The following is a 14,025-nucleotide window of genomic DNA, read 5'->3' as shown; positions in this document are numbered from 1 at the left end:
TTTTGCAAAACACGGTCTAATTTGTCAGTTACTCCTGAGATATATGGAATATTAATTGTTTTAACAATCTGATCGCTTTCAGCAGTATTGCTTTGCGATCGTGATTTGGCATTCAGTGCTCTGTTAATTTGAGCATTATTGCAGACATTCTGTCGTAGTGCTTCTTTAACGTGTTTGATCTCTCTCACTACACTTTCACCATCTGACACTGTTTTAGCCCGATGTATGAGCGTCTTGATAAGAGAGGATTTCTGAGCTGGATGATGATGCGAATCTGCATTCAGATAGGCATCAGTGTGCGTTTGCTTTCTGTAAACGCTGTGTTATTTTACCGTTTAGGCCATATCCAAGCAAAATATCTAGGAACGGGAGTGTGTTATTCACCTCCATTTCCATAGTGAACTGGATGGCCGGGTTTTGTGCATTGAGATGATTTAGAAAATCATTAAGTGTATCTTTACCATGTGGCCAGATAACCAAAGTGTCATCCACATATCTAAACCAAAAATATGGTTTTAATGTGCTCGAGGCAAGTGCTCTTATTTCAAAGTTTTCCATGTACAGATTTGCTTTGAACAAAAGGAAGGAGCAGCAATGGGCTCTCCTTTATTCCCTGCTATAGCAAATCTGTACATGGAAAACTTTGAAATAAGAGCACTTGCCTCGAGGACATTAAAACCATCTTTTTGGTTTAGATATGTGGATGACACTTTGGTTATCTGGCCACATGGTAAAGATACACTTAATGTTTCGATTTAAAGCTTTCGTGACTGCAATGATTCATCTTCTTTGGTTCTTTCGGTAAAGTCACGTAGAATGAGAATAAAATAATAAATTTATAAAATAAAATAACACAATAATATTCTCACGACGTTTCGGCCACAACACAAGCAGCCTTCATCAGGTGAAGGGAGCGAGACTGTCTGGTAGGACAGCGCTGGAGTGAGAGAGCCACGTTCAGATCACGGCTTTTAAGCTGTGTGAGAGGAACAAAGAGCCCTCAAATTTCCGTACACACAGCTTAAAAGCCGTGATCTGAACGTGGCTCTCTCACTCCAGCGCTGTCCTACCAGACAGTCTCGCTCCCTTCACCTGATGAAGGCCGCTTGTGTTGTGGCCAAAACGTCGTGAGAATATTATTGTGTTATTTTATTTTATCAATTTATTATTTTATTCTCATTCTACGTGACTTTACCGAAAGAACCAAAGAAGATACACTTAATGATTTTCTAAATCATCTCAATGCACAAAACCCGGCCATCCAGTTCACTATGGAAATGGAGGTGAATAACACACTCCCGTTCCTAGATATTTGCTTGGACATGGCCTAAATGGTAAAATAACACAGCGTTTACAGAAAGTAAATGCACACTGATGCCTATCTGAATGCAGATTCGCATCATCATCCAGCTCAGAAATCCTCTCTTATCAAGACGCTCATACATCGGGTTAAAACAGTGTCAGATGGTGAAAGTGTAGTGAGAGAAATCAAACACGTTAAAGAAGCACTACGACAGAATGGCTACAATAATGCTCAAATTAACAGAGCACTGAATGCCAAATCACGATCGCAAAGCAATACTGCTGAAAGCGATCAGATTGTTAAAACAATTAAAATTCCATATATCTCAGGAGTAACTGACAAATTAGCCCGTGTTTTTGCAAAAGCAAAACATTACAGTAAGATTTGGTACAGTACACAAAATTCAAAAACTAGTATCTTGCACTAAAGATGCATTACCTAAATTATCAACAGAAGGTGTATATCGGATTAATTGTTTATGTGGCAGATGCTATATTGGACAGACGGGACGTAACATCAGCATAAGACAAAAAGAACATCAAAGAAATATTAAATTATCTCAAACACAACTGTCGGCAGTGGCAGAACATGCTTGTCAACAAGGACACTCAATTGATTTTGATAGCGTTGAAGTGTTGTGTAAAACTAATTATTACTGGCAAAGACTAATTAGAGAATCCATTGAAATTGAGAGGAATAGAAATAACTTTAATCGCTCTGACAGCTACAGGCTTAGTGCGGCTTGGAAGCGTATTATTAAATAATACATATTACAATTCCTTATAGGGGAAACACATACTAATTAACGGATTGCAAACGTAGGATATAATCACTAACACACATTACAACTAATAACTAATCTAAAACTCATTACTAATCATAACCATTGACTGATTACCAATCGATTATATATAATAACAATACCCCCCCCCCCTCCGCCTCAAATCACTGCACCTGAAATGAGTTAAATGATGTCACTCTGCTGCTCTATTTAAGACCGGGAGCAAGCGAGGGCTTTACCATTCTGGCGAATTGCCCGATGATGCTGGATGTAATTAAAAGCGAAACGTCGTACTCAAACTGTAAATGTTGTGGATTCACTGTTCAACACACCGGTGGGCTAAAGTAGTGAACTATTTGTCTTTTGTCAACGTGACACTTTTTTGCTGATTGGCCGTGTCGGGTGGTGGAGGGTTGCGACACATTTATAAATAACGCGATCTAACCCAAAAACCTTTATTATGAATTCCTGCTCATGCCTAACATGAGTGACGATGATTATCTGAACCAGTCCTGGGCCTCCCCTAGGTCAATGTAGCCTGAAATTAGTACCCGTGCGGCGTGTAACATCAGCACTGGGGAGACAAAGGCTGCCGGGCGTGGTGTTGGGAGGCAAGCGGCCAGGCGTGGTGTTGGCCACCCACCCCCTTGCGTGCCCTGCCAGCCTTCATAGGTGCTTGCTAACAGCACTTGCCCCAACAGTCTGTTAAGGCTGCACAGGGGATTATTGTCTGGTGTGTCTGTCAAAACAGTGGTCTGTTAAGGCTGCACAGGGGATTCTTGTCTTGTCTTGGTGTGTCTGTCAAAGCAGCGGTGGAAATGTGGAACTTCTTCCTACAGCAGCCCTTCTTTTCTGCCCTTTTCCTCTCCGCGGAGACTTCATAGCGTAGGAGCAGGAACTGTTAAGGCTGCACAGGGGATTATTGTCTGGTGTGTCTGTCAAAACAGTGGTCTGTTAAGGCTGCACAGGGGATTCTTGTCTTGTCTTGGTGTGTCTGTCAAAGCAGCGGTGGAAATGTGGAACTTCTTCTTCCTACAGCAGCCCTTCTTTTCTGCCCTTTTCCTCTCCGCGGAGACTTCATAGCGTAGGAGCAGGAACCGTTGTGAAGCCTGCCGGGGGCTAGCGGTGGTGGTACACGTGTCTGGCGTTCTGAGCAGCGCCGGTGTGGCGTTATCCCCCTGGCGTGTGTTCCGGCCACATCTGAGTTACCTGGTGCGGTGTCTGAGAGAGAGAGCTCCTCTTTTGCGTGTCTGTGCGCACAGCTGACCACCTACACGGCGCTCATGGAAATCGGAACGGGCACCTACGAAGCTTACCTGAGGTCCTGCCCGGACCCCTGCATGCCCTGGTGATGACGACCCTTCGCCATTACGTCCCCCCATGCGCGCTCGCCGGTGTGCATCTCTTGATGGCAAACGCCATTGGGGCTTTTTTTTATATAAACAGCAGCCCATAAGAACACCGTGATTAGTGTGAGCTTCTGCACACAGTACTTTGGAAATTAAAACATGCGCACGCACATCTAATTCCATGAGTGAAAAACGCGGTTCGTGTTTCTGCGCTCACGTAACTCTTTAACATCATCTTGCATTTGCAGCATTCCCGCCCTAACAAACAGGTGCACACCATGGCAGGCGACTTATTTGTGAGCGTGAAATATTTGTCGTACGAAGCCAAGCGTTGAGGTGCCGCAGTGGCGAGATGTTAACTCCCTCACTTGGAAGACAGGAGGTCGTGGGTTCGATCCCAACCCTGACACCTGTTGCATATTTGAAGTTAAAATTTTCTCCCCGTGGTCGCATGGATTTTTTGTCTGGGTACTTCGGTTTTTTTCTCCACATTTAGAATCGGCATGCGTTTAGAGTAATTTGGCTGCTATAAATTTCCACACGATGATAAGCCACTTTGTTGAGCTATCATTTGTGGCCAGGTCGCTTCTGAAAAAGAGCTGTGTAGCTCAGTGGTGCCTTACCTGGTAAAATAAAAATTATAGTTTTTGTATTTAGTTATTAATGACAAATCAGTACAACGAATGGAGCATTCTCAACCATGTTCCACCTCGCTCATCCGCCTACCCACTTGCTCACGTGGGCAATGCATTACTCAATCCTGCGCTTTTCTGCCTTGGCAAAACTCCAAACCTGAACCACGTTGGATATCATTTGAGGGGCACACTGCAAGATTTACACTTTACATTCTCTTTCCAACGCTCCACATCAAACCACACCGCTGCATTGCTATATTCAGAGGATAGAACTTTACTTTAGAGAGCGACGTTTCTAATGGCTGCAAAGTAAGGGTTTATTCCTGACACAGAAGAGCCGAACTATCTTAATTCATTGGTACATTTCTGGGCATTATTGAAAAAAAAACGCACACCCATTGACTTAATTCTAAATGTTAATTTTTAATATACGCTCAGATAACTTTATAATCGTGTTTTTTTGCGAGCACAGCTGAGCTAGCTGAGCTTGCTGCACTTGCTGAGAATGGCACGATGGGCATGGCAGGCGAGTGATATGTAGCTTCTAAACGATGGGTTGGTTGCGGAGACATTTCAAGAGGGGGTGTGGTGTTGGGTGCCCTGACGCCTATGGAAAGTGGTTGGGAATAGTGAATCCTGTCAAAAAAGCAGAATTTTCCTTTCAATGTTGAATTGAGACTGAATTTTTGCATCGCTGGAGATTTTTTTAAATTGAATCTTGGGCATGTGATGTTCCTATCACGTGTTTTTTACTCACACTTGAAAGTGTTCGTAAAACACTGGGGGCATTTATCCCTTTGTGAGTGATGGCACAGTTACAGTTTATATTCAGGATCCTATGATGACCGAGTGCGATGGTCGCGTTTTGGTTGAACGCAAACTTTCCTGAAATCGCGTGGTTTACACTTAATTGATTGCTGCTCGTTTCCCTGTCGACCTATAACTCTGATTTCTGCTGTTGCCTGAGGACCAGTTTTATGCTTGTGCAAACGTGCAGCGTTTAATGCGCAGCAATTTCTTTTTGAGAATAACACGGAGAGAGGGAGTGGGGGTGATTGTCAACGATTGCTGCTGGACATGGGGACTTGCCCCAGTGAGAGTAGATTTTTGCACATCTTTGGATGCAATGTTGTAGCCGTAACAAGTATTTTCACTCCTGCAATACTGGAACACTGGGGAATAAAAAAAAAAAATGTGCGAGCGTTTTCTCCTGCTGCTTGTGTCGTCAATGCTGATTTCATGTGACCAATTAAGAGCGAATTAACGTATTGGCTGTACACCGGTGATGGTGCGCAGTATATAAAAAAAACTCATTCGTAATAATTACTTTTTCCCGCGATTCACAACCCCAATCAGAAACTCTTGCGGGGTGTTGGTGGTGCGTCAAAATCAGTTATCGGGATGTCGAAGCAGTCGGAAGACGAATGTTTACGTCAGCGGCTGAACATGAAGAAGCTTCAGTCTGTTGCTGTACAGCAGCACCCAATCTGCTGACAATGGGCTGCTCCGTGTCCCAAGGCAGATTTGACTCCTTGTGTCCGAGACTTGGCCGGACAGTTCCTCGATTCACCGGACCCAAATCAACGGCAGTGAAGCCACCCCGTGGGAGCCGTACCTGCGGCTTAGCGTGTACGAGAGGGCCACAGCGGCGTATTCGGAAGGTAGTTCGTACAGCCATTAAAATCATGCCGCGAAGGGGGGAGAGTCGGAGAACGGTGGGTCACAGGTGAACGGGGAGGCGGGGGGCAGCCTCCCCGACAAGATAAGTGAGCTTTGAGTGAGGAGCGGAAACTTAGTGAGCCGGTGACGGCTTAATGTGGAGGGGGAAGTTTGTTCCAGTGAAGTGGGGCAAGAAGAGCCTCGTGGAGAATATAAGTAGAAGCGAAATAGATGAGCAGACGATATACCTCAACGTAGTCCCTCCGCATCAGCAACGTCTTCTGGTAGTGTCCATTTTACAGCAGTATTGGTTCAATTGCAAGCAAATTGAATGTGTGGCCATGTTTTAATTTAGGGCCATCAACTCATTGGAGTTGAGAAAATGTGACCATCCCTACGGGCAGCCGTGAGGCAAATCGTGTAGAGGGCAGCTGCCATGGCCTCCTTGCTGATCTCGGTCATCCTCGCAGCGGCGGCAGCTTTTGGCAAACCATCGAATAAAGACGGTGGTCACCGCATCGCGCCCTTTGAGATGCGCTTCTGTGGCAGTCTGGAACGCTCTTCCTTCCCATATTTGGAAGCCACTGCAAAAATGCACTTTTAAATCTAAATTGTAAACTCATTTCTTTAGAACTGCTTGTGTTTAGTTTGTTTCCTCCCGTCGCCCCTCCAATTAGCACGATTGACTATGCACAGTACGAAAGAAGTTCAACTTACACAGAACAACAACAACCGCCATTCACCACTAAGTGGTGGTGATGTCACCACGGCGCTTGTGCCAGGCTATGTGCACGTTAAGGCCATGTCAAGTGTCGAACGCCCGCTGTCAGGAGGTCACAGCACAGACGCAGAGGTGCCATGGGTTGACTGAGATGACTGGCAGATGTATCACCTGCGCTCTCTGCTGTGCCAACTTGCGTTTTAGTCACCCGGCGCTCCGCTCGTTGTTGTGAGCGTCACTCCTCTGCCCTCCGTTGTTGCTGGAGGGCGACTGCCTCCAACTGCCCATGTAGCAGCGTCCTTCAAAAGCCTCCTCCACAGAGGCCGATCTTGACATAACTGGTACCAGTCATCGGCAAGTCCACTCAGCTCCACACCCTCTTGTACCACATCACTCCATATCTTCTCTAGTCCGTGCCGCGCCCGTTTAGCCCCCTCTATCCGGCCAAACAAAAGCTGTTTAGGCATGCGGTGGCTGGGCATGTGGGCTACATGACCCACAAAGACAAAGATCCCCCATATAGCCTGTAACAGACTAGGGGCAAGTGCTGTTAGCGAGCACCTATGAAGGCCAGCACGACACAAGACGGGTGGGTGGCCAGCACCACGCCCGGCCGCCTTTGTCTCCCCTGTGGCGATATTTATGCATCGCACCAGGTACTCATTTGAGGCTGAGTCGACCTAAGGGAGGCCCAGCACCTGCTCAGATAATCGTCACTGGTGTTGGCCGTGAGCGGAAATCGAACCCGGGTCACCAGGTTCGTAGCGCAGCACGCTACATGTCCCACACGTACATATGTAGTGGCCTTATTGGCATCGGAGAATGTTCTTTGGAGGCAACACGTGTTTATTACAGACACTTCAATTACAGTGGCAAATCTGATACTTGAAGAGGTAACGGCCTCTTCACCCGTACTCTATAGAGGGAACGTTTCCCGAGCTTTAGCCCATGCTAGCTCCCTGGTTCCCTCTATCCTGGTCCTCTCTCAAGGAGGCTATCTGACCTGGCCCAGCTTCGGCGCAGGTCCCGATCACCAGCCACATGAGCCCGGCCCTTAGAAGGACATCGGGCCTCGCGGCTCCGATGTCGCACCCTGGCTTGCTCTGCCCGGCCCTCAAAAGGACAGCGGGCCAAAGGAGTTCCAGGGTCTAGCTAGTCGCTCTTCTTTCTTCACTGGCTCTTCAACTTGCTTGAGTCGAACTGCAGCTGTCCGGATCCCACCTTTTATACATTCCCCCTCTGAGGGGTGGGGCTGGGAGGGATCACAGCATCCCCCACAGCCCCCCAGGTTGGTGGCCGTAGCGGACGTGTTTGTGGCCACCACCCTACAACCGCGTGTCCCCCTCCCGTAACACCTCTACACATACACACAGTACACACACACAGTGTATACACACAGTACATACACGAATACACACAGCACACACACGTACATACATACACAGTACACCCACACACTACACACACAATACACACACGTACACACACTACAGGCAAACACAGTACACACACAGTACACACACACATTACATGCACACACAGTACACACACACAGTAAACACACACAGTACATACGCATACGCACAGCACACACACACAGTACACACAGTACATACACACAGTATATGCTGGTGCCAGGCTCGCACCACTGAACCCCAGTCTCACCTACGGGAGCACAGAGATCATCGGGAGCTCTTTGTCGAACTGTGCCTAACCGCTGAGATTCTCCCATTTATAAATAAACTAAAGACCTACTAAATTAATTGGACATGTTAGGTAAACTTGTGGGGGCTAATGCCCCTCTCCCCACTCCCCATTAGGTGGGGGCTGATCTCCCCCTCCCCGCGAGCGAGCGGGGTGCGACGTCTGCCCCCTCCACCCCCACTCGCGCGTCCTAACCGCGCAGATTACGTACTCGCCGCTCGCGGCTGTATAGAGCTAATTAATTATTTCCACTAAGCCGTGTCAACAAGCTCGGAATCAATTAATTCATCTCTGCGCTATGCTCGCGGCGCGGCCAAGCGTCTCTCTATTTCATTATTTATTTGTATGTGCTCGCGCGTCGTGCATATACTGATTGAAGTCACCCACACACCGTCGTGCGCCGATTGCTGTCCCACCGCTCTTCACACACACACATGCACCATGCGTCAAACATCAGTCTGTGCTAAGTTTTTATTCCCAGAGCGAATAGTGAACCCCTGTTTATGGCCCCCTCCAGCCAGCACCCTTCGGACAGCGCCTAACCTCCTATCACCTAGCCGTCGCAGAGTGCGTCTATCCTCTAAGCTAGAGCTGAGTGCGAGCTGTGCTGAATTGCCCCCCCCCCCTCCCTGTACTTACTCACCTTTACAGCTGCACGATGGGGGTTGGGGAAGATGCCTGCCTCGGAGACTTTGCCTGCGCAATCGTTTTCAGCTGCACCCTGCAGGCGTCCCATGGACGCTGGGGGCGGCTGGTATTCTCTCCCACTCCAGAAGAACTCTGATCCAATTTGCCCTCCTTCCCCTCTTTTGTTCCCAAATCCCGTTAATCCCCGGGTCACATGATGTCATCCTGCGCATCCAATCGGATCCTTTTTTCGGTCGTTTGGGGGGGGGGGTCATGTCATCCCCCCCCTTCCATTGTCTCTATACCTGCGTTCCCCGCCGCTGACTCACCGATAATCCCCTCGGTCCCTCCCTCTTAAATCCTCCTATATGCCTAGGGGCTTTTCCCTCCCACCCCACTGTTTACACTGCCGCAGGATGCTTGCCTTGGGGTACCATCCCCCGTGTTGTGTATGCTTCATCGCGGCCGGACTGTAAAGCTCTATGTCCCCTTTTTGGGGGGGCCGCAATGCAATCTGACCTGGGGGGCTCAGCCAATTTCCTGGTCCGGGGAAACCGTGGAACGTCCCTGTTAATGGGGTCCTCGGGTGAAAACCCATCGTACCAGGTGATCGCTCCTCGAGACCCTATGGGGGTGCATGTGAGTGTTTAGTGGGGCGTGCGTGCGTACCGTGGGGGGGGGGGGGCGGGGGGGGTGGTGCAAGGAGAGGGTAGCGCCGGCCGAGCTGCTCTGCTGCGGTGGCACCACATAGCCCCCTGAGGTGTCCGTCCCCATCCCGGGTTGACTGGAGCACCTCGCTTGGGCCGCCCCCACGAGGCAGCGCCGTGGAGTCCGCGGGACTCGCCCGGCCCTTGTTTCCGGTCTCGGGGATGGTGGCTCCGTTCCTTGGGGCTCCCGCGGCGGTTTCCTTCTCCACTCCAGAGATTCCTCCCGTCCCTCGGCATTTCTGGGCTGGGGAACAAACTCAGGGGCAGAGGGGTTTAGGGGCCGCCGTCCCCGCCGCCTCCTGGTCGGGCCGGGGCCTCCCGGGGGTTGGGGTCCCTCGGGGCCCATGTACGGTGCGAAACCCCCGAGTATAGGGGGCGCGGGGGGCCCGGGGTTTCGGGGTACTCGACTATCAGGGGTCTCTCCCGCCGGGGCTGCCCTCCATGGTTTTAATCGGCGGACGTTGACCACCGTCTCTCGGCCCATCTCCCCGCCCTGGATCAGAACCGTCTAGGGGGAGATCTGCCGCACCACGGTCCAGGGTCCACTCCAGTAGGTGGTCAGTTTCCCCACCTGTCCAGCCCCTACACGCGGGGTGTGCAGCCACACCCATGCGGGGCCGGGTGCCCTGCTCTTGCCGCTGATGTGCGGCCTCCCCCTGTTGGTAGGCCCGGCCGCGGGCCCCTCGCAGGGTTCCCATCAGGTGCTCTACGGGCTGGCTCCCTTCCTCTGGTTGCGGTGGGGGAACGCCGAACAACAGATCTGCTGGGAGGCGAGACTCACGACCAAACATTATTAGGAACGGGGTCTGTCCCATAGATGTGTGTTCTGTGGTGGCGTAGGCGAACAGGGCATAGGGGAGGTGTTCTTCCCAATCCTCTTGATTGGTGGCCACCATACGTTTGAGCTTCCCAGCTAGGGTCTGGTTCATACGCTCCACCATCCCATTCGCCTGGGGGTGATACGCCGTAGTTCGATCCTTCTGGATTCTGAACTCCCGGCACAGCTCCTGAAATAGCTCCGCCTTGAACTCACTACCCTGGTCAGTAATGACTCGTTCGAGGATCCCATGTTTAACCACGTAATGTTCCACAAATGCCCGGGCGACCACAAGGGCTGTTTTATCTGGGATGGCCACCGCCACGGGGTAGCGCGTTAAATACTCCACTGCCACGAGGATGTACCGGTTGCCTCGGTGGGATCGTGGAAATGGTCCTTGTAAGTCGATCCCAACTAGCTGGTTCGCCCGGCTGACGCGGAACGGCCTCAGGGGCACCTGGTACCGCGCCGGTTTCTGCCCAGACTGCTGACAAGCGCGGCAGCTCTGTACCCTGGCGGCCACATCTTGCGCCAATTTGGGCCAGAGATACTGGCGACGCAGGGTCTCCCGAGTGCGCCGTTCCCCATCATGGCCCCCGAGCGGGTGGTCGTGCACCAGCCGTAGAAGCTGAGGCCGCACCTGGACGGAAACACAGATGCACCCCGGCTGCCCAGCTTCGGTTCGCGCACCACTCTGTTCTCTACACACAACCGGGCATACAAACCACTCCAGGGTCCCGGTAGGCTGACCTTTTCCTCCCTGGCTCCTGCAGGGGTCTCTGTGGCACATACTGCACTTTCTCTCATTGGAGGGGGGTTAGTCTCAGCGCGCTCCTGGGGGGCCATTGCCTGTCGGCAGCATCCCCCCGTGAAGCACGGGCAGGCCTCCTCCGCCCTCGTCTCAGCACACACCGCGGGCCGCCTTGACAAGGCGTCCGCGTTCGCGTGCGTCCGCCCAGCTCGGTACTCGATCTGCAGGTTGTATTCCTGCAGCTGCGCCAGCCATCGGGCCATCTGCCCCCGCGGTTCCTTGAATGTAAGGAGGATCTGCAGAGCATAATGGTCAGTGCACTCCCGACATTTTCAGCCGTACAAATACGGCCAGAATTGCTTACATGCAAAGATCACGGCGTACAGTTCTTGACGGGTCACGCAATAGTTCAGTTCGCCCCTGCTCAGGGTCTAACTGGCGTATGCAATGACCCGCTCCGTCCCATCCTGCACCTGTGACAACACCGCACCCAGCCCACTGCTGCAGGCATCGGTGTCCAAAATTAAATCAGTGGTGAAATCGGAGAAAGCCAGGGCGGGGGTGTGGGTGAGGTGGTCTTTGAGGGTGGTGAAGGCCGTTTGGCAGGCCCCCATCCACTGATAGGGGTTCTTAGGGGATGTGAGTTGGGTGAGGGGGCGTGCAATCTCACTGAATCCCGTCACAAATCGCCGATAATAGGTGGCGAGCCCCAAGAATGACCTGATCTCTGTCAGGTTCCTACGCCACGGCCATTCTACCACAGCGCGTACCTTCTCCGGATCGGTGTGCACCCCTGCCTCGCTGACGCAGTGTCTGAGGTACCCCACCTCGCGCTGCACGAGGTAACACTTACGTGGCTTGAGCTTGAGATGGTCTGCTCGCACTTGCTGGAACACCTCTCGCAGCCTGGACCAGTGCTCAGACAGAGATCTACTGAACACTATCACGTCATCCAGGTAAATTAGGCACTGTTCCCACTGCAAGCCCCGCATCACCAACTCCATCAACCGCTGGAATGTCGCAGGCGCGTTAGTGAGTCCGAACGGGAGTACTCGGAACTCGAACAGTCCCATCGGGGTGGTAAACGCGGTCTTTGGCCGATCCTCCTCCGCCATCTCCACCTGCCAGTACCCGGATGCTAGATCGAGGGTGGAAAAATACCGCGCCCCTGCGAGGCTGTCAAAGGTGTCATCGATGCGGGGGATGAGGAAGGCGTCGCCGAGGGTAACCGCATTTAACTTTCGATAATCGACGCAAAACCGGGTCGATCCATCCTTTTTCGTCACTAGTACAACCGGGGCAGACCAGGGGCTCGCCGAGGGCTGGATTATGTTATCACGGAGCATATCCACGACTCTCTCTTTGATCTGGGTCCATTCAGGCGCGCCCACTCGGTATGCGGGGAGTTTGATGGGTCGGGCTGCACCAGTGTCAATTTGGTGCTTAACAAGGTCTGCCCGCCCACATCTGAATCGTGCTCACTGAACACATCGGTATACTCCCGCAATAACCCGCGCAGCTGATCGGCCTCCCCCTTAGGTAAATCTGCCCAAGGTACATGTAACGCATCACGCAAGGGGACGACCTCGGCTCGGGGAGTCGGACCGACTCGCCAGGGCAGGTCCTGGTTGTCCTCGGGGCGGCCGGGGTCTTCAGCCCAGAGTGCAAACACCGAGGCGTTAGAGTGGCGTGCGTGCAGGGGGTGTATGGTGGCTACCATGGTGCGTCGTTGTAGCATTGCCGGGGTACCGTGTGGGTTAAATACCCGCATAAACAGTCGGCCCCCGTCTGCGTTGACCAGCGTGGCTGATCCCACAACCCCATACCGTGCCGCCAACTCCGGGTGAGGAGTTAGCATTATCTCACCCAATGGTCGATGTGCGGGGTCGGTGGAGGGTGCTGCCACTGGCACCAGCATCTCGGCGAGCGGCCCAATGGTGACGGCTGACACCAGGATAACGGCCACGGGTGTGAAGCAGGGGCGATTCAGCTCGGGTCCCAGGAACAGAATCCGCTCCCCGCTGCCTTCCACGGTGGCGCATCGCTGGCGGGGCTACACATTGAGCCCCAGCTTTTCCAGGAGGTCTGTACCTGGGATACACTCGTGGCATAACACGCTCGAGACATAGAACTCTTGGTCACACACCTGGCGTCCGAGACGGACTTCCAGGGTGACCCTCCCCAGAAGTCCCATCCCAGCTCCACTCGCCGTGTGCAGTGCGCGATCCGGGGCCTGCAGGCGGCCCACGTAAACTCCGAGCACGCTGCAGTGTGTGGCGTTCACGAGTGAGGCCACCGCCCCCGTGTCCAGCAGAATCCGGGTGCGCCACCCGTTCACCTGCCCTTCTACCAGCGATGTGGCCCCCGTGATTCCCGCCACCAGCTCCCGCAGCCAGTCGCCCGTCTTCACCGCGTCCTTGGGTGTTGTTGTCGGAATCTGTGTGGAGGTCACTCGCTCGCCATTATTATTATCATCTTTTTGTGTTGAGACCGTGTCGATTGCACCCCTAGTTGGTCCACTCCCTAGGGGGCGTTGGAGTTTTAACCCTGGCGCGTGTCTAGCGCGGGCGATCTGAGGACAATCTCTCACGAGATGCCCTCGACAGTCACACAGGTAACACGCTCGGGGAAGGGCGGCGGCCCCGTAGGAGCCTCCCCGCCCGCTCCCTATTTCTCCTCCAGCACGCCGCTGCCCAGACTCTGCCTCTAATCGGGCCACCCTCCCAGTTAGCTCTCCTACCGTGGAGCGTAGTTCGCCCATCTCAGACTGGATCGTCTCCATGGTAAACTGCAGTTTGATGATATGGCCGCGCACTTGGGTCACCTCCCCGCCAACTTGGGTCACCTTGTTGTCTATCCCCCCGATGCCCGTCTGTATCCCCGCTACCCAGCCCGGGGTTGTCTCGCAGGATCCCGGGGGCTCCCTTGCCCGCCCCCTTACCGTCCTGGCGAGCTCCTCCTATTCCTCCTC

The 14,025-nt window shown here is 52.5% G+C and overlaps 1 protein-coding gene across 1 annotated transcript in view; it reads left to right on the top strand.

Moving 5' to 3' along the window:
* ASAH1 (N-acylsphingosine amidohydrolase 1) overlaps positions 1–5,274 on the top strand; it is a 42,599-nt gene extending 37,325 nt beyond the window's left edge. The window contains exon 14 of the mRNA XM_076070582.1: positions 3,347–5,274. Coding sequence (XP_075926697.1) covers positions 3,347–3,436 — 90 coding nt within the window. The 3' untranslated portion in view covers positions 3,437–5,274. The remainder of the gene's footprint in view (positions 1–3,346) is intronic.
* Positions 5,275–14,025: the final 8,751 nt, after the last annotated feature.

The sequence above is a fragment of the Petromyzon marinus genome, chromosome 29, assembly GCF_048934315.1.
Source record: "Petromyzon marinus isolate PM22_M1 ecotype Great Lakes invasive population chromosome 29, UKy_Petmar_22M1.pri1.0, whole genome shotgun sequence".
NCBI lineage: Eukaryota > Metazoa > Chordata > Hyperoartia > Petromyzontiformes > Petromyzontidae > Petromyzon > Petromyzon marinus.
The sequence above is the reverse complement of the archived record's forward strand: the minus strand, read 5'-3'. Positions and strand labels throughout refer to the sequence as shown.